The sequence below is a fragment of the Mobula birostris genome, chromosome 10 (assembly GCF_030028105.1).
Source record: "Mobula birostris isolate sMobBir1 chromosome 10, sMobBir1.hap1, whole genome shotgun sequence".
NCBI classification, from domain to species: domain Eukaryota; kingdom Metazoa; phylum Chordata; class Chondrichthyes; order Myliobatiformes; family Myliobatidae; genus Mobula; species Mobula birostris.
The window spans coordinates 17386051-17410907 of NC_092379.1; the positions used below are offsets into that span (position 1 = coordinate 17386051).

At 53.8% G+C, this 24857-nt stretch overlaps 1 protein-coding gene across 1 annotated transcript in view; it reads right to left on the reverse strand.

Moving 5' to 3' along the window:
* Positions 1-24309, reverse strand: part of LOC140204414 (uncharacterized) — a 218481-nt gene extending 194172 nt beyond the window's left edge. Inside the window, 6 exon segments of the mRNA XM_072271135.1 lie at positions 2007-2247; positions 7946-8071; positions 9244-9443; positions 16219-18900; positions 20312-22795; positions 24242-24309. Of these exon segments, the coding sequence (XP_072127236.1) occupies positions 2007-2247; positions 7946-8071; positions 9244-9443; positions 16219-18900; positions 20312-22795; positions 24242-24278 (5770 nt within the window). The 5' untranslated portion in view covers positions 24279-24309.
* Between the last annotated feature and the right edge of the window lie 548 nt (positions 24310-24857).

Below are 24857 nucleotides of genomic sequence, written 5' to 3' on the forward strand. Positions count from 1 at the left end.
CTGTGACGCTGCCAGTGAGGACACTCTCCACTGCTCATCTATAGAAAAGTTTTAAATGACTCGCCGAATCTTCGCAAACTCTAATAAAGCACAGGTGCTGAAGGCGCCTTCCCTATGACGGCAGGCACTAATAGACTCAGGACAAATCCTCAGTAAGGCTATCACCGAGGAGTTTAAAGTTGCTGGCCCTCTCCACCTCTGGCCCGCTGCTGAGGATCGGCTCATGGACCTCCGGTTTCCTCCTCCTGGAGTCAATAACATAGAACATAGAATAGTACAGCACAGTACAGGCCCTTCGGCCCGCAATGTTGTGCCAACCCTTAAACCCTGCCTCCCATATAACCCCCCACCTTAAATTCCTCCAAAGACCTGTCTAGTAGTCTCTTAAACTTCACTAGTGTATCTGCCTCCACCACTGACTCAGGCAGTGCATTCCACGCACCAACCACTCTCTGAGTAAAAAACCTTCCTCTAATATCCCCCTTGAACTTCCCACCCCTTACCTTAAAGCCATGTCCTCTTGTATTGAGCAGTGGTGCCCTGGGGAAGAGGCGCTGGCTATCCACTCTATCTATTCCTCTTATTATCTTGTACACCTCTTATCATGTCTCCTCTCATCCTCCTTCTCTCCAGAGAGTAAAGCCCTAGCTCCCTTAATCTCTGATCATAATGCATACTCTCTAAACCAGGCAGCATCCTGGTAAATCTCTTCTGTACCCTTTCCAATGCTTCCACATCCTTCCTATAGTGAGGCGACCAGAACTGGACACAGTACTCCAATTGTGGCCTAACCAGAGTTTTATAGAGCTGCATCATTACATCGCGACTCTTAAACTCTATCCCTCGACGTATGAAAGCTAACACCCCATAAGCTTTCTCAACTACCCCATCTACCTGTGAGGCCGATGCATAACGTCGATGCAAACATGATAAAGTCTGCAGATGCTGGAAATCCAAAGCGACAGGTATCCGGAGGAACTTAGCCGGTGAGACAGCACCTAAAGAAGTGAATGAACAGTCAGCGTCTCAGGCCAGGAGACTTCCTCCGGACTTAATCTCGTTGGGCCAACGGGGCTGTGTGTCTGTAACTTACCAGTCCGTGACTCTAGAGCAAAGGCAAGCAGGGAGGCGGTCATAAGGCGTTTGTAAAGCAGCCGGACGGGAGTGAGGAGAATGTCGCTGACAGGGTGAATCCAGGGTAACCATGGAGATAAGCTGCACAAAATGTAAAGGTTACCGGCTACCGGCCTGTGGGTGAGTGGCAGCAGCTAGAGACTGAGACCCGGGGCAGTAAACAAAAGAGGTTTGGGACTCGCAGCGGGAGCAGCAGTAGGACTTGCCCAGCAGTTGTGACTGCTGTCATCCTCCACTCCCAGCGAGAGCGAGAGAGAGAGAGAGAATAGCTGAGCCAGCGTTACAGATCGGAGGACACAGACCAATTAATAATGTTAATAATGTTGCAAAATCTGGTTGCATATTTATTACATTCGGCATACTTGCCTTTATTTGCCGACAAACTGTGTCCAAGAGTTATGTTCAATCTCAAACATGAGAAAATCTTCAGATGCTGGAAATCGGAGCGACACACCCAAAATGCTGGAGGAACCCAGCAGCCAGGCAACATCTGTGGAAAAGAGTAAAACAGTCGACGTTTCGGGCCGAGACTCTTCATCAGGACTGGGATAAAAAAGATGAGGAATCAGAGTTAGAAGCTGGGGGGAGGGGAGGGAGAAGTACCAAGCGGTAGGTGAATCTGGGAGAGGAAGGGAGGGTAAAGAGCTGGGGAAGTTGATTGCTGAAAGAGACGCCGAACTGGAGACGGGAGAGGACAGAAGACCACGGAAGAAAGAAAAGGGGAGGAACACCAGAGGGAGGTGATGGGCAGGGAAAGGAGTAAGGTGAGAGAAGGAAATGGGAATGGAGAAGGGGTGGGGGGCATTACCGGAAGTTCGAGGGCAAGAGTTAAGTTGCAGGCTTATAAACCCCTGGTTCTGACTCAAACCGACCTGAAGCTGATTTGAAGGTTGAGCCGAAGCACAAGGCGTTCAGGGTGGGGTCGCAGTCGATGTCTGTATCGCTGTCGCTGTCGGAGTGAGCGATTCGGAGAGGAAGACAACGCGGAGGAGTTTCGCTACCCGTCCTCCTGACCCGGGTGCGAGGTCGGATCACTACGAGCGCCGAGCCGATTTGGTGAGATCGGGAACGGCGTCGGGCTGCGCGGCCCAAGCGTATCGCGGCGCCGGAGTCCTGGTCCTCGAGCGGGGCACTACCCGGTGGTTGGTACCACTACCCTGCTGCCCCCATCACTGGACCCCTGCAGTTCGCGTACCGTCTCAACCGTTCAACAGGCGACGCCATTGCCATCACCCTCCACCTGGCCCTACACCACCTGGACAACAAAGACACGTACGTTCAAAAGCTGTTCATAGATTTCAGTCCAACATTCAACACAATCATTCCTTAGCGCTTGATTGGAAAGCTGAGCCTGCTGGGCCTGAACACCACCCTCTGCAACTGGATTTTAGACTTCCTGACCGGGAGACCTCAGTCAGTCCGGATCGGGAGCAGCATCTCCAACACCATCACACTGAGCACGGGGGCCCCCAAGGCTGTGTGCTCAGTCCACTGCTGTTCACTCTGCTCATCCACGACTGTACAGCAAAACACAGCTCGAATTACATCATCAAGTTCACCGACGACACGGCCGTGGTGGGTCTCATCAACAAGAACGACGAGTCAGCATACAGAGAGGAGGTGCAGCAGCTAACGGACTGGTGCAGAGCCAACAACCTGTCTCTGATTGTGAACAAAACAAAAGAGATGGTTGTTGACTTCAGGGGAGCACGGAGCGACCACTCTCCGCTGAACAGCGACGGCTCCTCCGCAGAGATCATTACGATCACCAAATTTCTTGGTGTTCACCTGGCGGAGAATCTCAGCTGGTCGCTCAACACCAGCTCCATTGCAAAGAAAGCCCAGCAGCGTCTCTACTTTCTGCGAAGGCTGAGAAAAGTCCATCTCCCACCCCCCATCCTCACCACATTCTACAGAGGTTGTATTGAGAGCATCCTGAGCAGCTGCATCACTGCCTGGTTCGGAAATTGCACCATCTCGGATCGCAAGACCCTGCAGCGGATAGTGAGGTCAGCTGAGAAGATCATCAGGGTCTCCCTTCCCACCATTACAGACATTTACACCACGCGCTGCATCCGTAAAGCAAACACCATTATGAAGGACCACACGCACCCCTCATACAAACTCTTCTCTCATCTGCAATCTGGCAAAAGGCACCGAAGCGTTCAGGCTCTCACGACCAGACTATGTAACAGTTTCTTCCCCCAAGTCATCAGACTCCTCAATACCCAGAGCCTGGACTGACACCAACCTACTGCCCTCTACTGTGCCTATTGTCTTGTTTATTATTTATTGCAATGCCTGCACTGTTTTGTGCACTTTATGCAGTCCTGGATAGGTCTGTAGTCTAATGTAGTTTTTGCATTGTTTTACGTAGTTTAGTGTAGTTCTTGTATAGTTCATGTAGCACCATGGTCCCAATAAACGTTGTCTTGTTTTAACTGTGCACTGTACGAGCAGTTATGGTTCAAATGACAATAAAAGTGACTTGACTTGACAATTTCAATGCCAGCCAGGTAGATTGGAAAGGAGAGGGTCGGGCTGACTTCGCTCGCTCTCCCGCGATTTTCGTTCCTCTCTCTCTGCGGCGCTGAGACCGTGAACTGTTCCAGCGGCTGACGTCTCTACGAGTTTCGCGGCACTTTTGCCCCGCTCATGCGACGAACTGAGACCGAGGACTGGGCCTACTCCAGCTACTCCGGGGAGTGGACCTAAGGACCCGGTTTGGTTCGGAATGCCGTCCTTTACTCCTGTTGTTTGCACGATTTGTGTGTTTTCTGCTTCCTTAACGCAGTGGTTAGGGTCTTTCTTTTTCTTGTGTCATTCTCGTTTCTTGCTTTGTGGCTGCCCGTAAGCAAACTAATCTCAAGTCTGTGTATTTTATACATGCTTTGATAATAAACGTAGTTTGAATCTTGAATCTGCAATGTTGCATTTAGTTCTGATTTCCCGCCTCCTCCCCGCATTTTAGGAAGGATGTCAAGACTTTGGAGAGGGTGCAGAAGACTGGTGTTGAGATTAGACGGAGGCGGGGAAAGGTGTTAAACACAAGAGACGCTGGAAATCCAGAGCACTGTACACAAAATGCTGGAGGAACTCAGCGGGCCAGGGCCTGATTCTTTTCCAGGGAAGCCGTCTTACCTGCCGAGTTCCTCCAGCATTTTGTGCGTGCCGCTCAGGAAAGGGTGCTATTGTGCAACATCACCCGGATTAGAGGGCTGTTGCTATACTGGCTAAGAGAGTTAGGATAAATGAGTGTTTCTCTCATCGGCAGTCCGTAGTGAGCGGAGTGCTGCAGGGGTCGGGGCTGGACATATAAATAGTCACAATATTCATCAGCAGTTTGGAAGAGGGGACAGAGCGTAGCATATCCACGTTTGTGGATGACACCAAACTGGGTGGAAAAGCAAAGTGCGCAGAGATGTGGAGAGTCTGCAGAGAGATATCGATAGGTTAAGTGAATGGGCAGGGGTCTGGCGCAGGGAGTACAAGGATGGTGAATGTGAGTTATTGGAAGGAAAAACAGAATATCAGATTATTATTTAAATGGCGAAAGGTTGCAGAATGCTGCGTAGGGACTTGGGGTGTGCTAGTACATGAATCACGGAAGACTGGTTTGCAGATGCAAGTTTATCAAGCAGGCAAATGGAATGTTGGCCTTCATTGCCAGAGCGATTGAATTTCAGAGCAGGGGGAGTTTATTCTGCAACTCCATAGGGTACCGGTGAGGCCACATCTGGGGCACTGCACGGAACTCTGCTCTCCTTACTTGGGGAAAGATACGCTGGTTGACCCGCTGAGGCACGGGAGGTTCACCACCAGGTTGATTTTGGAGATGATGGGGTAAGGTTGAGTCACCTAGGACTATACTCAATGGATTTCAAAATTCAGAGTAAATTTATTATCAAAGCACACAAGCGTCGCCATTTACAACCCTGAGATAGATTTTCATGCCAGCAGATACATGAAACACAGAATCAATCCATCTAACAGGATAAACACGCAACTAATGCGCAAAAGACAACAAACTACGCAAATACAAAAAGAAAGAAGTAAGAAGCAATAATAAATAAATAATGAATAAATATTGAGAACATGAGATGACAGGCTTTTCAAAGTGAGTCCATAGGTTGTGGGAACAGTTCAGTGATGGAGCAAGTGAAGCTGAGTGAAGTTATCCCTCTGGTTCAGGAGCCTGATGGTTGAGGAGTAATAACTGTTGCTGAACCTGGTGTGGGCCCTGAGGATTTTGTACCTCCTTCCTGGTGGCAGCAGCGAGAAGACAGCATGTCCTGGGCGATGGGGGTCCTTGATGATGGGTGCTACTTTCCTGTGACAGAGCTCTTTGTCGATGTGCCCAATGGTGGCGAGGGCTTTTCCCGTGATGGACTGGGCCACGTCCGCTACTTTTTGTAGGATTTTCCATTCAAGGATACTGGTGTTTCCATACCAGGCCGTGATGCAACCAGTCAACATACCCACCACTACACATCTATAGAGGTCTGTCAAAGTGTTAGATGACATGCCAACTCTTCAGATACTTTTAAGAAAGTAGGGACGCTGGCATGTTTTCTTTGTAATGATGCTTACGCGCTGGACCCAGGACCGACGCTCTGCAATGATAACACCAAGGAGCTCAGGAGGAGAAATGGCGCCTAATGGTGACTCCTTTGCGTGCATCTTCAGAAAGAGCTCTATTTCCATCTTTTAGTATCTCTATTTATCCCTTTCAGGGTTCTTTTGAAGACTCTGGCCTGTCGGGCGGATCGAAGGTCGGTGTCCCGACAGGAAATTGCTGTGTCGTGGGAGTCGGAAGAACTTTGGGCACAGAGCTCAGAAAAAGCGACGCAATGGACTTTTAACGTCGTAAACCAGAGTGCTGTTTGTTATGTCTCCCCTCCCGCTGTGAAACGGAGACACCTCTTTCTCCCTTATTAGGGAGAGAGAGAGAGCCTGTGGTATGTCGAATACCGGGTGAAAGAGTAGTCTTTGGGGTACTGCAAGTCTGTGTCTTTGCTGTTGCTTTGCTGCATGCTTGAGTGCTCAGTGGTGGGTGCCGAGATTTTTTTTGCTGGTGGGGGAAGGTGGATCGTTGCTTTGTTGCTGCTTACGCATGGGAGGGGGGAGCTAGGGGGCACTTTGGGGTCCTAACATTTAACCGTCATTCATTCTTTGAGGGCACTCCTCTATTTTCGTGGATGGTTGTGAAGAAAAAGCTTTTCAGGGTGTATATTGTATACGTTTCTCTGACATTAAATGTACCTTTGAAACCTTTGAAACCAAGGAGTTTAAAGTTGCTGATCCTCTCCACCTCTGATCCCCGATAAGAAATGGCTCACGGACCTCTGGTTTACTCCTACCGAAGTCAGTAATCAGCTCCTTGGTCTTGCTGACGTTGAGTGAGAGGTCGTGTTGTGGCACCACTTGGCCATGTTTCCAGTCTCCCTCCTGTATGCTGATTCATCGCCCCCTTTGCTTCATCTAACCATAGTGGTGAAGTCAGCATTGGAGCTGTGTGTAGCCTCACAGTCATAGTTATACAGTGAATCGAGCAGGGGGCTAAGCACACATCCCTGTGGTGCTCCTGTGCTGATGGAGATTGCTGAGGAGACGTTGTTGCCAATCCCAGCTGACTGGGATCTGCAGATGAGGAAATCCAGGATCCAGGTGCACAAGAAAGTATCGAGAGAAATGCCTTGAAATGTATTGATTAGTTTTAAGGGGACGATGCTATTGAATGCTGAGCTGTACCCGATAAATAGCATCCTGATGTTTGCATCTTTAAAAATCTGTTTATTATTTATTTATTTATATTGACATACAGTGAGGAACAGGCCCTTCGAGCCATGTCGCCTAGAAACCCCCGATTTAATCGCAGTCTAGTAGTAGGCAGCCGTCGATCCCAGGGGATCATGGGTTTGTGCCTCTGGTGGACTGTGTCCTCTCCAGGACGCAAGCCTGGGCGGAAAGATTTGAAGAACCGGCTGTTTTTTTTTCCCAAAAATACTTTATTCAGAATTATTACAAAATAAAGTTATTTACATATAAGAAAAAAAACATTCGTTGACTCTGAGTCCTTATTCAATAAAGTTATTTACAATAAAATTATGCATTGACTCTCTGTTCATATACAAATGAAAGATGTTTACAATAAACCGTTCATTTACTCTCAACCCTTGGTCAAGAGTTAGGACTTATTAACAATAAAATTATCAACAATAAAGGCAGGCGTTGGCTCTAATGCTTTTTCCAAATTAACAATTCCACCCACTCCTGGGGCACCATGTTGATTATCTGTCCACAACGCTGATGAGGGTTAGTCTCCTCCCCACCCGACCTCTCACACTCCCACGGGTGATGAACCTTAAACTGTGGTCCTTCCCCACTGGGTCTTCGCGGTGGCCGCACCAAGCTTGAGTGCATCCCATCAGCACGTACTCCTGCAGGCGAGAGTGAGCCAGTCGGCAGCATTCAGTCACGGACATCTCCGTCAGCTGGCAGACCACCAAGTTTCGGGCAGCCCAAAGCGCGTCTTTCACCGAATTGATGATCTGCCAGCAGCACCGGATGTTTGTCTCCGTGTGCGTCCCCGGGAACAGCCCGTAGATCACGGAGTCCTCGGTAACGCAGCTGCTGGGCATGAATTTGACACCGTCCCTTCCATTCTCCTCCGCACCTTCTTTGTGAATCCACATTGTGCAAAGAGGTGAGCCCCCGACTCCACCCCAGTACAGTCCTCCCGTGGGCAGTGGGGTGCGGAGACGACGTTCCGGGCGTACAGGAGGGATCTGACTGGGAGGGCCCCTCTCACCGCCAGCCAGGCCAGATCGTTGTGCCTGTTGGTGAGATCTGGCGATGAGGCATTTTGCCAGATGTACTGGACAGTCTGCTTACGGAACCACCCCACTGAATCCATCTCGTCCTTCTCCTGCAGTGCCTGCAGGACATTACGTGTCGACCACTGTCTAATAGCCCTGTGGTCAAATGCGTTGGCCTTGAAGAATTTTTCTACGAAGGACAGGTGAGGAGGCAACGACCACCTGACTGGGGCATTGGGCGGGAGTGCGGCCAGACCCATCCTTCGTAGCCAGGGTGACAGGTAGAACCTGGGCACACAGTGGTACATTGTGCCCAAGTATCTCGGATCCACGCACAGCCTGAAGCAGCCACACACGAAGCTGGCCATCAGGGTGAGGGCGACATTGGGGATGTTCTTGCCCCCGTTGTCCGGGGACTTGGGCATGACGGTCCGTCTCACTCGCTCCATCTTGGATCCCCAGACGAATCTGAAGACAGCTCGGGTGATTTCCGAGGTGTAGGAGCGGGGCACGGGCCACACCTGCGCCAAGTACAGCAGCCCTGAGAGCACCTCACACCTGATGACCAGGTTCTTGCCCGTTATCGACAGGGAACGCCCTCCCCACAGTCCCAGTTTCTGTTTCACCTTGGCAGTCCGCTCCTGCCAGTTCTTGTTGCACGCCTCGGCCCCTCCGCATCACTGATGTAGTCCAAGGGAAGGGCAAGTGCTGATACAGCTTGGCACCAGTGTCGTCGCAGAGGTTGCCAGAGTGAAGTTGTAAACAACATCAAACTGTAGGGATCCCGGCTCCAGATTTCTTCCTCGGGGTTTACTCCTGAAGCCTTTCTCATGGGTGGGTGTGGCCGCAAGGCAGCGGAGGTTTAAAATCAGAGATTTCCTTCTTCCAGTCGGGCTGCCGTCCAAGCCTGACGAGCCCCACCTGCCCGAAGCGACTGGTTTTGAGGTGCCAGTGGTCCGCCTTTGCCCCTTCTCTCGTCAGTAGAAACAGTTCCGCCGGGTCTCGTAGCTAAACCACACGTGAAGGCCAAGAGTTGGACTTGGCTGTCAGAGGCTGTTACAGTCACACACCATTGGGAATAATTTATAGGTAGTGGGAGCTTATCCCCACCATCACCCCTTAGGAACCTCGGTTTTACAATGACCAATTAACATACCAACTTGGACACCTTTGGATTGTGGGAGGAAACCCGAGCACCCGGAGGAAACCCACACGGCCACCGGGGGAGAACTTACAGGAATCGAACCCGGGTCGCCTGCACTGTAAAGCGTTGTGCTAACCACTACGCTACCGTGCCGCCCCAGTCCTGGGACAGCTGCTCCAGAGCTGAGGCATCCCTAATCGTTGTAGGGCAGCGGTCGGGTGTATCCGGACTCCTGGTTCCGCAGGTGAGATGTTGATGATAACTGGGCGGAGGTTTCTTCGAACAAACCGGATTGACATCCGCGACAATGATTTTTAAAGGCGCCGGTGTGAGCTGCTCCCTGTTTGCTGAGGGTAGTACTCAGTGCCGTGCTTAACATCGAATTCAGAAGGATGAGAGGGGACCTGAGAGAAACACAGAAAATCACGGAAAGAACAGAGGCAGAGTTGTTTCCGCTGACAGCTGAGACTAGAACTGGGGGGCATATCCCGAAGATTCAGAGAATCGATTTAGAATGGAGATGTGGAGAAAGTCAGTCTGTGCCCAGGGAAACTGTGGCGGCTACCTCATTAAACACATTTAAGACACGGTTGGATAGGTTTTTGCGTTGCAGGGCGATTAGGGATTATGGGGGAAAGGCAGGGAGGTGCGACCAAGACCATGGTCAGAGCAGCCACGATCTTTGGAAAACAGTACAGCCGAAACGTCGACTGTTTACTTTTTTTCATAGATGCTGCCTGGTCTGACGAGCTCCTCCTGCGTTTTCTGGACATTAGCCTCTCCACCACTGAAGATATCTTCAGAATCAGAATCGGGTTTATTATCACCGGCATGTGACGTGAAATTTGTTAAATTAGCAGCAGCAGTTCAATGCAATGCATAACATAAAAAATTTTGTTTTAATTAAAAAAATAATAAATGAAATAATGATAATAAATAAGTAAACCAATTATGGTATATGAATATTGAATAGATTAAACAGGTGCAAAAACAGAAATACTGCATATTTAAAAAATGAGTAGTGTCCAATATTGTACATAATATAGAAAAAATAATAATAACAATTAAATAAGTAAATTGTATATTGAATAGTTTAAAAATAATTGCGGATAAAACATAAATACTATATATTAAAAAGTGAGGTAACGTTCATGGGTTCATTGTCTATTTAGGAATCGGATGGCAAAGGGGAAGAATCTATTTCTGAATCGCTGAGTACTGTATGTGCCTTCTGTCATGGTCCGGTCCGTGAAATTCGCATTCCGGTTCACGGTCCAGTCCATCGATCCTTGTTCCGGGTTTTCCTGTTTTCTCCCTTGTTCTGCTGGGTGCCTTAATTGAGGCACCCGATTTTCATTTCGGTCTGGCACATAAATACCTCTACAAACCAGGGATTGTTTGCTGGACTGTTCCCTTCCCCTTCCTTCTGAAGACTCGCCTACATCCCCGTCAAGTTCAACTGCCAGAGTGAGACCGGAGCCTTGCCATGCCAAGATAAGGAACTATCTATCGTTGAGTTTGGAACTATCTCTTTGTGTCCCCGTGTTTAGTGTCCGTGTCAAAGAAGAGTCCAGGCCCTAGGTCCTGTTCCCAAGGAGGGGTTCTGACTCTGTAAAGCCCCGGCCCTAAGTTCTGCTCCCAAGGGGGGGTCCCGGCTTTGTGCTCCAGGTGCCAGGTGCCGTGTTCCAGTCCTGTCCAAGTCAAGGCTTCGTGTTCTCCTCCAGTCCAGGAGTCCCTTGGCAGTTTACCTCGGCAGTTCCTTCGGCAAGTGTCCTCGGCAGTCATCCCGGCCCTGCGTCCTAGAAAGGGTCCCGGCCCTGCGCTCCAAGGCTCAGTACCTTAGAACCTAACCCAGCCAAGTCCAAGAGCCGAGCCAAATCTAGTTCAAGAGCCATGTGCTGCCCTAGAGTTACCTCGCCCAGCGCTGGAGTTCCCTCGTCCTGTCCAAGCCATGTCCAAGAACCTCGTCCTGTCCAAGTCATGGCTTTGTGTTCACGTCCTGTCCATGTGCATCGTCCTGTGAAGGAGTTCCACGTCCAGTCCTGTAGCCACATCTTGTCCTCGCCTAGATCCGGGGTCCGAGCCCGAGTCAAGACACAGGTTCCAGGTCCCTGTCCAGTCTCTGGGTCGGAGTCCTAGCCCAGACTCCTAGTTCCAAGTTCCTTGTCCTGGTCCCGCTTTCCTAGTGTTAGTCCTAGCCCAGGCCCGGTGTCCTTATCTCATTCAGGGCCTGTGCCCATGTCCAGCGTTGTTTCTTCCTGACTCCCCTTGCTTTCTTGATAAACCTTGTCCTGTTCCTCGTACTTCAGTGTCTGTGTCTTGCATTTGGGTCCGCTTCCAACGCCTCCTTATGACACCTTCAGGTTTCTGTACCTCTTACCTGATGGTAACAGTGAGAAAAGGGCATGCCCTGGGTGCTGGAGGTCCTTAATAATGGACGCTGCCTTTCTGAGACACCGCTCCCTGAAGATGGCCTGGGTACTTTGTAGGCTGGTACCCAAGATGGAGTTGACTAGATTTACAACCCTCTGCAGCTTCTTTCAGTTCTATGCAGTAGCCCCCCCCGGCCCCCGCCATACCAGGCAGTGATGCAGCCTGTTCAAAAGGCAATGCCTTAAGAAGGCAGAATCCATCCTCACCCTCCGGGATGTGCCCTCTTCTCATTACTACCATCAGCGAAGAGGTAAAGGATCTGAAGATCTCAATGTTTTAGGAAATGCTTCTTCCCCTCCACCGTCAGATTTCTGAACGGTCCATGAACCCACGAACACTACCTCACCAGTTTACTCTCTTTTTATTTATTATTGTAACCTATAGATGTTTACTGTCATGCATTTACTGCTAACATATATTAGTCATAACAAACCTGATTCTGAACAGGCCGCCAACACTTATTCTGGGCAGCTTGTTCCATATTACCACCACCCTTTGTAGGAAGAACTTGCCCCTCACGTCCCGCTTCAGTCTTTCCCTTCTCACCTAACACCTGCGTCCTCTAGTTTTAAACTGGCCACCCTGGAGAAGAAAACGTTCACCATCTGCCTTATCTGCCTGCTTATGATTTCATGAACATCTACAAGGTTACCCCTTTAGCCTCCTTCCCTCCAGGTAGTCAGTCCCACCCTGTTCAGAATCTCTTTATAACGCAAACCCTTCAGTTCCAATAACATCCTCATAATTCTTTGCTGCTTAATCATATGCTTGAAATAGCTGGGAGACCAGAAATGCACACAGTGCTCCAAATGTGTTCTCCCCAATGACTTGTACTAATCCCGCTTGCCATAATCCTTCTGCAGACCGCTCATTCGAATACCTGTCCCAATGCCTTTCAAACGTTATTATTGTTCCTGCCTCCACCACCTCCTCTGGCAGCTGATTCCAGAGACCAATTACTTCTTGCGTGAAAAATCTACCCCTCAGACCCCCTTTGAATGCTGCCCCCCTCACCTTAACCCTACGCTCTCCAGTCTTTGACTCCTCTACTACAAACAACAATTCTGGCTCCCTTTCTGAGCCTCCACCAGCTCCCTGCCTCCAGAGAGAACTAACCCCAAGCTCTTCCCAAATCCTAAACCCTCCATTCTGCTCTACATTCGCCTTCATCCGCCCGGTCCCTGCTAATGATTTCTCCATGCATCCCCGACTCTGCCTGGACTCATTGCCTGCCAAACCTGTAAGCAAGCCACTGGCCTTGACCACTGCTCTTCTGTCAATATTGACCTCTAAGTAATTGCCCACCCCCACCGTCCCCTTCGGCCAATCCCATTTAAGACTAGCCCGCTCACCACAACTTATCTCCACTGATGCTGGCAAGTGCCTTGAGTACTCCCCTCCCTCCAAGCTCCCGTTTGGGTTGGGATTTAGCAGACTATATACTGACCCCTTCTCCGATCTGCCATGTGCCATTCGTCCACTCTCCATCGTCTCCCAATCCGTCATGTGACCTGAACCCTCCCATATAATCAGAGTCCAGTGAATTTCCCCACCCACTTGCAGATGGATAAACCGATCAGTCAGATCCCAGAACACCCCCTGCCGTTAGCTTTCAAACGCCTGAATTGTTACATAGCGGCAATCCGACCAATCAGTCTCTTGTGTTGCCCTTCGCCCGCCATGAACTGTAACCATTGGAGTTTCAATGGCTCTCCCGTCACCTGCTGGCCGAGCATCAAATCAAGAGTCCTCCACCACCACAGGCCTCGATCGCCTGTCGCTGGGATGATGAACGGCCGCTGTTCACTGTCCCGTTTGAGGCCGGCCTTCTCCCGCTCCAGCAGAGCCGCCTGCCTCGCCAGACGGACTGAAAATTCCCCTCTCCAGTCCCCAGTGAAAAGGAGTTTACGGGGGCAAATGAAGGATGAAATCGGGCGCAGTCCACCTTGAACCCCTCACTCTCCCCAAACCAGACACTCGCGTAGGATTTTCCAGTGCCAGGTGGAATAAAACCCTCACAGACAGCGTTCGGTCAGGTACTTTCTTTATGTAGGTTAGCTTATAATTGGATAACACTGATTACATGGGGCATATCTACTGGGGGGGGGGAGAAAGACATTTATTTAAATAGAATACAATTCTGCATCGATGAAAAGTTGCGGAAGTCCTTGTTTCACTTGGCTGCCGTGTTACAACCTTCAGGGGGGATGTCGTTGGAAACCCGAGGTCCTGTGACGCAAACATGGTGTCCAGCGTGGAAACCCCTGACAATTCCTGCTGCCGTTTGCTGCCCAATACGCAAACGTGAAGGGAGGTTGGGTTAAAACGTCCGCGGGAGACCCTTCCACTTCTGGGTCACCGGCGCCGTTTCTGGAGAGGGCGGACGCCTTTAGCTTGAATCTGAATGAACCCAGCATCCTCGACTGGGCGGAGGAGGGTTTAATCCGACTCGAAGCGGGAGGACAGGGGCACTTGTAAGGAAACGGGCAGGCTACGGAGCATAAACACGAGAGATTCTGCAGATGCTGGAAATCCACAGTAACACACACAAAATGCTGGAGGGAAAGAGCAGGTTAAGCAGCATCTATGGAAATGAAAAAAAACAGTCGGCGTTCCAAACCAAGACTCCTCAACAGGTCTCATGTTTTGGGCTGAGGCCCTTCATCCTTCTTCGTCTTGAAGAGGGCCTCTGCCCAAAACGTTGGCTGTTTATTCCTTTCCATAGATGCTGCCTGACCTGCTGAGTTTTTCCTACAATACAGAACAATCCGAACTGTGGGCGGGGAGGTGGCGGATGGAGTTTAATCTGGGCCAGTACAAGGTATTACTATTCGGGAGGTCAAATGTAAAGGGAAAGACACATAGTTAATGCTAGGAGCACCGACGTGTAGAGAGGCCTGTGCAAGTACACAGCTCTCTCTAGTGGACAGGCAAAGAAGTTATATGGCATACTTGCCTTCATTGGTTAGGGCGTTGCCGCCAAGGATCAGGCAATCCCACTGCAGCTTTGGCCGCAATGGACTTGGAGTACTGTGGGCAGTTCTGGTCACCCCATTACAGGAAGGTCGTGGAGGTTTTGGAGAAGCCATTACAGGAAGGTTGTGGAGGTTTTGGAGAGGCCATTACAGGAAGGTCGTGGAGGTTTTGGGGAGGGCTGAAGGAGTTCACCGGGATGCAGCCTGGACTAGAGAGCATGTGCAATGAGCAGAGGCCACAAAATCTTTAAGACATAGGAGCAGAATTAGGCCATCTGCCCCATTGCATCTGCTCCACTGTTCCATCATGGCCAATTTATTATCCCTCTACTGCCTTCGCCCCGTAACCTTTGACACCCTGACTAATCAAGAGCCTATTTAAACCTCTGCTTTAAATATAACTCAAAGACTTTGCCTCTGCAGACATCCACATTGAATTCCACAGATTCACCACCCTTTGGCTAAAGAAATTCTTTCCGATCTCTGTTCGCAATGGAAGTCTCTCTCTATCCTGAGACTGTGCCCTCCGGTCTGAGACTCACCCACTATCAGAATCATCCTCTCCACATCCAATCTTGGACAAACTTGGGCTGTGAACTTAACGGGCTCCTGGACCGGCTGCAGTGATGACTGGTTTCGTGGCCGTGGACTCACTTTGGCGAACTTCAGTTCTGAATGTTTGCACGATTTAAGAATTTTTTTCTGCACATTGGGTGCTTGATTGTCTTCTTTCTCTGACGGGTTTGACTGGGATTCTTTGCTTTGCGGCTGCCTGGAAGGAGAGGGATCTCAAGGTTGTATATAGTATACACACTTTGATAACAAATGTACTCCGAATTTTTTCTCCGGAGGGGCGGCGGCTGAGCGGAGACCTGAAAGAGGTTTATAAAATGATGAGAGGCCGAGATCGGATAGACAACCTTTTCCAAAGCACATTTCTTTACAGAGCGGAGGGAGTTTGGAACGGGCAGTTACCATGTTGCCATTTAAGGGGCTTTTAGATAGATACGTTGACATATGGAACTTCCATCACGGATGGTCCCCAAGCCCGGCAGCGAAAGGAAGAGGGTCGGGCATGAGGCTCATCCCATAAAAACCCACAGCTACAGAAACAGCAACAGACGCTCCAAAGGCCTCATTCCTGGGATTGGAAGGATACACCAGGAAGATGGGCTACAGCCGGGGACAAGCGGAAAGACTGGCCCAGGACAGGGGACCCTGTCAAGCTGCCGTTGACGACATGCTCCAGAACAGGAGCCGGATTTAATAAGTGAATATTGACACGTGGGCGATGGATGGATATGGATGACATGCAGGCAGATGGGATTCAGTTTAATTTGGCACCGTGTTGAGCACAGAACTGAGGGCCCTGTACTTTTCCGTTTTCTACGAGGACTGGAGGGAGGGTTGAGGACTGGCCAAGCAGAGAAGGTAAATCCTTGAGGTACAGACGTGACAAGCTGGCGTGCATCCAACACACGGAGCCTGATGAGAAAGACAGACGCACTTTGTCATGATCGTGGGGATGCGGCTGAAAGAAGGGCAACTCAATGTTCCAGGGAACGGGAGCTTCAAACACGAAGGCTTGCATTAGACTGGAAAGGTCAGGACTGTTTCCCCCGAAGCTGGAGTGGGGGAGTGACCTGAGGGACCTTTAGAGGATCATGAGGGACTTAGATCTAAAAAGGATGGAGAGGGTCTAGATGAGACTCACAAGTACGGGTTGGGTGCTGGGACCCATGGTGTACCAGGGGTTGGGTGCTGGGACCCATGGTGTACCACAGGATGGGTGCCGGGACCCATGGTGTACCAGGGATTGGGTGCCGGGACCCATGGTGTACCACGGGTTGGGTGCTGGGACCCATGGTGTACAAGGGGTTGGGTGCTGGGACCCATGGTGTACAAGGGGTTGGGTGCTGGGACCCATGGTGTACCAGGGGTTGGGTGCTGGGACACATGGTGTACAAGGGGTTGGGTGCTGGGACCCATGGTGTACAAGGGGTTGGGTGCTGGGACCCATGGTGTACCAGGGATTGGGTGCTGGGACCCATGGTGTACAAGGGGTTGGGTGCTGGGACCCATGGTGTACCAGGAGTTGGGTGCTGGGACCCATGGTGTACCAGGGGTTGGGTGCTGGGACCCATGGTGTACAAGGGGTTGGGTGCTGGGACCCATGGTGTACCAGGGGTTGGGTGCTGGGACCCATGGTGTACAAGGGGTTGGGTGCTGGGACCCATGGTGTACCAGGGATTGGGTGCTGGGACCCATGGTGTACCAGGGATTGGGTGCTGGGACCCATGGTGTACAAGGGGTTGGGTGCTGGGACCCATGGTGTACCAGGGATTGGGTGCTGGCACCCATGGTGTACCAGGGATTGGGTGCTGGGACACATGGTGTACCACGGGATGGGTGCTGGGACCCATGGTGTACCAGGGATTGGGTGCTGGAACCCATGGTGTACGAGGGGTTGGGTGCTGGGACCCATGGTGTACGAGGGGTTGGGTGCTGGGACCCATGGTGTACGAGGGGTTGGGTGTTGGGACCCATGGTGTACCAGGGGTTGGGTGCTGGGACCCATGGTGTACCAGGGATTGGGTGCTGGGACACATGGTGTACCAGGGGTTGGGTGCTGGGACCCATGGTGTACCAGGGATTGGGTGCTGGGACCCATGGTGTACCAGGGATTGGGTGCTGGGACACATGGTGTACCACGGGATGGGTGCTGGGACCCATGGTGTACCAGGGATTGGGTGCTGGAACCCATGGTGTACGAGGGGTTGGGTGCTGGGACCCATGGTGTACGAGGGGTTGGGTGCTGGGACCCATGGTGTACGAGGGGTTGGGTGTTGGGACCCATGGTGTACCAGGGGTTGGGTGCTGGGACCCATGGTGTACCAGGGATTGGGTGCTGGGACACATGGTGTACAAGGGGTTGGGTGCTGGGACCCATGGTGTACAAGGGGTTGGGTTCTGGGACCCATGGTGTACAAGGGGTTGGGTGCTGGGACCCATGGTGTACCACGGGTTGGGTGCTGGGACCCATGGTGTACAAGGGGTTGGGAGCTGGGACCCATGGTGTACAAGGGGTTGGGTGCTGGGACCCATGGTGTACCAGGGGTTGGGTGCTGGGACCCATGGTGTACCAGGGGTTGGGTGCTGGGACCCATGGTGTACCAGGGGTTGGGTGCTGGGACACATGGTGTACCACGGGATGGGTGCTGGGACACATGGTGTACCACGGGATGGGTGCTGGGACCCATGGTGTACCAGGGATTGGGTGCTGGGACACATGGTGTACCAGGGATTGGGTGCTGGGACACATGGTGTACCAGGGATTGGGTGCTGGGACACATGGTGTACCAGGGGTTGGGTGCTGGGACCCATGGTGTACAAGGGGTTGGGTGCTGGGACACATGGTGTACCACGGGATGGGTGCTGGGACCCATGGTGTACCAGGGGTTGGGTGCTGGGACACATGGTGTACCACGGGATGGGTGCTGGGACACATGGTGTACAAGGGGTTGGGTGCTGGGACCCATGGTGTACCAGGGGTTGGGTGCTGGGACACATGGTGTACGAGGGGTTGGGTGCTGGGACCCATGGTGTACCAGGGATTGGGTGCTGGGACACATGGTGTACAAGGGGTTGGGTGCTGGGACACATGGTGTATGAGGGGTTGGGTGCTGGGACCCATGGTGTACCAGGGATTGGGTGCTGGGACCCATGGTGTACAAGGGGTTGGGTGCTGGGACACATGGTGTACGAGGGGTTGGGTGCTGGGACCCATGGTGTACCAGGGATTGGGTGCTGGGACACATGGTGTACAAGGGGTTGGGTGCTGGGACACATGGTGTATGAGGGGTTGGGTGCTGGGACACATGGTGTACGAGGGGTTGGGTGCTGGGACACATGGTGTACCACGGGTTGGGTGCTGGGACACATGGTGTACGAGGGGTTGGGTGCTGGGACACATGGTGTACGAGGGGTTGGGTGCTGGGACACATGGTGTACCAGGGGTTGGGTGCTGGGACACATGGTGTACGAGGGGTTGGGTGCTGGGACCCATGGTGTACCAGGGATTGGGTGCTGGGACACATGGTGTACAAGGGGTTGGGTGCTGGGACACATGGTGTATGAGGGGTTGGGTGCTGGGACCCATGGTGTACCAGGGATTGGGTGCTGGGACCCATGGTGTACCAGGGGTTGGGTGCTGGGACCCATGGTGTACCACGGGTTGGGTGCTGGGACACATGGTGTACCAGGGATTGGGTGCTGGGACCCATGGTGTACAAGGGGTTGGGTGCTGGGACACATGGTGTACCACGGGATGGGTGTTGGGACCCATGGTGTACCACGGGTTGGGTGCTGGGACACATGGTGTACCACGGGTTGGGTGCTGGGACACATGGTGTACAAGGGGTTGGGTGCTGGGACACATGGTGTACCAGGGATTGGGTGCTGGGACACATGGTGTACCACGGGATGGGTGCTGGGACACATGGTGTACAAGGGGTTGGGTGCTGGGACTCCTGTTGTTTTTTAAGACATGAATGATTCTGATGTGGTTTGCAAATGGCACTAAAATCAGGAGTATTGTTAATGTTTAGCGGTGCAGGGAGAGGCTACAGAAAGATATTGCTCAGTTGTAAACCAGGCAGAATGGTAGGACAGGAAGTTGATCTTGCTAAGTGTCAAGTTGGACCAACTGGGATGGTAGGACATGGGCAAGAAAAGGTACGGTTATCGATGAACAGAGGGATGGACCTCGGTCGACAAGGGCAAGACACACACTCTGAATGGTGGGGCGTGTCGAGGGACAGGGGACCTCGGTGTACGAGGGTAGGACACACTCTGAATGGTGGGGCGTGTCGAGGGACAGGGGGACCTCAGCGTACAAGGGTAGGACACACTATGAATGGTGGGGAGGGACAGGGGGACCTCAGCGTACAAGGGTAGGACACACTATGAATGGTGGGGAGGGACAGGGGGACCTCAGCGTACAAGGGTAGGACACACTAAGAATGGTGGGGAGGGACAGGGGGACCTCAGCGTACAAGGGTAGGACACACTATGAATGGTGGGGAGGGACAGGGGACCTCAGCGTACAAGTGCAGGGATCTCTGAAGGTGGTAGCTGAAGTGGTCAGGGTGATGAATTCAGTGTACAAGATGCTTGTGTTCATTATTTGGGACATGCAATATAAGAACAGGGAAATTGTGGTGGACACAGACTCTGTCAGCGCCCTAGGGCAGCTGTGTGATTGTACCGGAGAGGGTACAGAGAAGATTGCCTGGGTCAGAGTGACTCAGTTACAAGGAGACACTGGGCTAAAGAGGGGGAAGAGGCTATGGAACAGAATAATGAGGATCACGGTCCAAACTGACGGTGAGAACCATTTCTCCTTGGCAGGGATGTCTAAGTCCAGAGGTGAGGGGGTAGAGGGGATTGGAGAGGGGGTTGGACCCACAACTGTACCTCCTGAGGGGTGGTGGGTGCAGAGATTCCCATGGTGCTGCAGAAATATCACGACCAGTGGAGACGTTTTTGGACCCAGTGCTGGTTCTGGGGTTGGAGAAGATGGAGACTGGACAGTCACCACTGAAGTGATGGGCTGAAGGGCCTCTTCCTGTGCTTGGAGCAGGATGGTATGGACCCCTCCCACTTCCCTCAGTCCGACAATAATCAACAACCTGGAGTCACCGGTTACACAACGCAGGGGCAGGCCCTTCGTCCCATCGAGCCTGTACTAGCTCGGTGTACCTGCACTGGTTGGGCAGCCTTCACCCCACTCTCCTCCAGACTGCCTCAGCGGGAGGTGCTGCCCTCTGTGGGGGTGGGTGCCGGGGGCGAAGGGCTGTGGGAATCCGCTGGCTGAGCGGGAGTGTCCGGTGCCTCGCTTTGGGCAGGCGAGGGACTCCTCCCGGGCACGGACGCACCGTCCTCGCAGGAGGGGGAAGGACCAGCCGGCTGACCGTTCTCATGGGTGGCGGAGGGGGGGCTGGCCTCGACGTGGCTGCGCTGGTGCCTCAGCAGGCTGGAGGACAGGGAGTACCCCTTTCCGCACTCCGAGCAGGTGAAGGGCCTCTCCCCGGTGTGGAAGGCCTGGTGCTGCAGGAGGCTGGCCGAGCGGGTAAAGCCCTTCCCGCACTCCGAGCAGGTGAAGGGCTTCTCCCCGGTGTGGATGGCCTGGTGCTCCAGCAGGCTGGCCGAGCGGGTGAAGCCCTTCCCGCACTCGGAGCAGGTGAAGCGCTTCTCCTTCGCGTGGGTGGCCTGGTGCTCCAGCAGGCTGGCCGAGCGGCTGAACCCCTGCCCGCACTCGGCGCAGGCGAAGGGGCTCTCGCTGCCGTGCGCGGCACGGTGGGCCAGGAGGCTGGCGGAGCGGGCAAAGCCCTTGCCGCAGTCGGGGCAGGAGAAGGGCCGCTCCCTCCTGTGAATGGCCTGGTGTTCCAGCAGGGTGGCAGAGCGGGCGAAGCCCTTGCCACACTCGGGGCAGGTGAAGGGCCGCTCGCCGGTGTGGACGGTGCGGTGGGCCAGGAGGGTGTAGGACCGGTTGAAGCCCTTGCCGCAGACGGAGCAGGTGAAGGGCTTCTCCCCGGTGTGGATGCGCTGGTGGAGCAGCAGGCTGGAGGAGTGGGTGAAGCCCTTGCCGCAGACGGGGCAGACGAAGGGCCGCTCGCCGGTGTGGACCCGCTGGTGCTGCAGGAGGTTGCAGGACTGGGTGAAGCCCTTGCCACAGACGGGGCAGGTGAAGGGCCGCTCGCCGGTGTGTATCCTCCTGTGCTCCATCAGGTGGGAGGACTGGACGAAGCCCTTGCCGCACTCGGGGCAGGTGAAGGGCCGCTCCCCGGTGTGGGTGCGCCGGTGCTCCTTCAGGTCCCGGGACGTCTTAAAGCCGCTCCGGCAGACGGAGCACTTGAAGGGCTTCTCGTCGGTGTGGACGCGCCGGTGGGCCAGCAGGCTGGAGGAGCGGGCGAAGCGCTCGCCGCAGACGGGGCAGGTGAAGGGCTTCTCGCCGGTATGGACGGTGCGGTGGGCCAGCAGGCTGGAGGAGCGGGCGAAGGACTTCTCGCAGACGGGGCAGGTGAAGGGCTTCTCCCCGGTGTGCACCCGGCGGTGCTCGAGCAGGTGGTCCAGGCGGGTGAAGCCCTTGCCGCAGACGGCGCAGGGGAAGGGGCGCTCGCCGCTGTGGATGCGGCGGTGCTGCCACAGGCTGGACATGCGGGTGAAGCCCTTGCCGCACTCGGAGCAGACGAAGGGCCGCTCGCCGGTGTGGACCCGCTGGTGCTCCTTCAGGCCCCGCGGCGTCTTGAACTTCTTGCCGCAGTGGGAGCACTTGTAGAGCCGCTCGCCGGTGTGGGTGCGCCGGTGCTCCTTCAGCTCCTGGGTGGTCTTGAAGCTCTCGTCGCAGAAGGGGCAGTCGTAGGGCCGCTCGTCGGTGTGGACCCTCTGGTGAGCCAGGGCGTGCGAGGCCAGGTTGAACCGCTCCCCGCACACGGGGCAGCCGAAGGGCCGGTCGCCGCTGTGCACCCGCTGGTGGCTGAGCAGCTTGGAGGAGTGGGTGAAGCCCTTGCCGCACTGGAAGCAAGTGAAGGGCCGCTCGCCCGTGTGGATGCGCTGGTGCTCCAGCAAGCTGTTGGAGCGGGTGAAGCCCTTGCCGCAGTCCATGCAGATGAACGGCCGCTCGCCGGTGTGCAGACGCCAGTGCACCTTCAGGTCCGGGGACGTCTTGAAGCACTTGCCGCAGTCGGAGCACTGGAAGGGCCGCTCGCCAGAGTGCACCCGCTGGTGTCGCAGCAGGCCAGAGGACTGCGCAAACGACTTCCCGCAGACGTTGCAGGTGAACGGCCTCTCCCCGGTGTGCACCCGCCGGTGTATCTTCAGGTCCTGGGCCGTCTTGAAGCCCTTCCCGCAGTCGGCGCAGTTGAAGGGCCGCTCGCCGGAGTGCACCCGGTAGTGCCTGAGGAGGCTGTCGTAGCGGGTGAAGCCCTTGCCACACTCGGAGCAGGTGAAGGGCCGCTCACCGGTGTGCACCCGCCGATGGGTCTCCAGCAGGCACGGGTAGAGCCAGGCTTTGCCGCACACGTCGCACTCGTAGCGCTTCTCCTTGGTGTGCACGGTCATGTGACTCTCCACCTCCGCCAGTCCGTTGAAGCTGAGCCCGCACACCGAGCAGATGTGGGTCTCCTCCACACTGGGATCGCCCTCCATGGCCACCGCTGGACGACGCTCAAGTCCCCGTGAACCCAGGCAGATGTCCTCCACAACGTCTTGCCCGTACACACTCCTAATCCCTGCAAAAAGGTGCACAGAAGAGGTGAGAGTGCGTCAACGGCTCCGCGGACCTGGAAAGAGCAAGCTTTGGGAACCCCGAGGAGTCACTGTGAAAGTTTCTGAGGGGTTGCCGGCCTGCTGGTGGCAGAGAAACCAAAAACACTCAAAACAAATTTCAGCTGAAGGAGAAGGCAAGGGAATACAATTCTTAGCAGGGAACAGGCACCGAGATTGGGCTGTATAGTAGCATAGTGGTTAGCACAACATTTTACAGTACCGGCAACCCGGGTTCAATTCCCACTGCTGTCTGTGAGGAGTTTGTACGTTCTCCCTGTGACTGCATGTGTTCCCTCCAGGTGCTCCTCGCACAGTCCAAAGATGTACCAGTAAGTACGTTAATTGGTCATTGTTAATTGTGCCATGATTAGGCTAAGATTAAAATTGGAGGGTTGCTCTGCAGCGCGGCTGGAAGGGCTGTACAAATGGCTGAAAGTGGGCTGAGGGAGTGGTCGTCAAAGCCCAAACAGGGACTGCAAATACTGGAAAGCTGGACCAACACACAAGGATGGTGGAGGAACTCAGCGGGTCAGGAGGGGATGGACAGTTGACATCACAGGATTGGAAAGAAATGAAGGAGATGGCTAGTTAAAAGAAAAGTGTGTGGGAGAGGGACAGGCTGGAGGAAGAGCTACTGGGTGACAAGTGAATCGAGCAGATGGCAGGGGTGAGTGAAAATGATGCAAGAAGCTGGGAGGTAATAGGTGGAAGTGGCAAAGACTGAAGACAGTCGACCATAATGGAGAGAAAGTGACGAGGGAAAAACAGTAGAAACTCAAGTTTATTATCACTGACATACGTGGTGAAATTTGTTCAAGAGCACAGGAGCCTTGAAAAGCCATCAACTAGAATATCAGTCACACTTGGAACTTTGGATACAGCACGACCTGGCAAAGGAATTGCCTGAAGCATGAGCAGGGAATGGCCGGAATGTTCTTGGACACAAGCTGTGGTGGACGGAACGAGCAGTGTACAGGGGACGTGCAACTGCTACAGACGGCCCTCCGTAAAAGCAGCGCAGCAGAATTCAGCAACGGCGGAGGATAAACCGGAAGCGGATGCTGGAGCTGGTGACCCCTGGCAGAAACCGCTCTATCAGCCACCGATGAGAGCGAGCGTGCGCGCACCCCGAGCCCGGACCCCCGCGCACGCGCCGCTGCCCCCTCCCCACCGCCGCCCACGCACGCGCCGCAGCTTCGGTGGCCGCTCCCCGGGCGCATGCGCGTCGAGCTGCCCTGGACGGCCGTCCGCTCCCCCTCCCCCCCCCCACCACCCCTACCGACGGGGAAACCGGGAGAGTGGGATTCAGGGACGGGGGGGTGGCGGTGAGGGAAGGGGGGTACCGAGTGACGTCAGGAGGCGGAAGGAGGGAGAACAAAGCGGGGGTGGGGGGTGGGGGAGCCACAGACCTGGGCATCCGGGCACCGCGCGGAGCCTCCTGCACATCCGCCGCACCGCCTACCCCACGTGAACCCAGGACTCTGTGACGCCACCGCCTCCTGACCAATCGGAAGGGAGGACCATTCCGCCTCCCGTCGGTGATTGAAGGATCCGGCGGGGCAGATTGACAGGAGCGTGAAGACCCGCCCCCTCTCGGCTCGGCCAGTTTGACGAAGGGGGTCTCGGGCCGCAACGTCGGCTGGTTGTTCCTTTCCGTAGATGCTGCCTGACTTTCCATCATTGACGAAATGGACTTATTGACCACAAACGAACCCCTTATTTTGAACATTAAAACACCCTCCCTACCATCTCACCTTCCACCACAAAGATCCCACATCGGACAATAGGGCAAAGTGGCTTATTATTGTCCCATGTCCCAACGCCCTCTGAAAAATTGTCCCGCGTATTATTCCTATCCGTTACGTAGTGCATGAGGTATGAGAAGGCAAAAGCAACAACAAGGTGTTAACAGTGACAGAGAAAGTGCAGACAGACAGCAAGGTTGTGGGGCTAAGTCCGTTTTATCATACGAGGAAACCTTTTGTATCAGCTGCCCGATGGGGAGAGGAGAAAATGCCCGGGGCC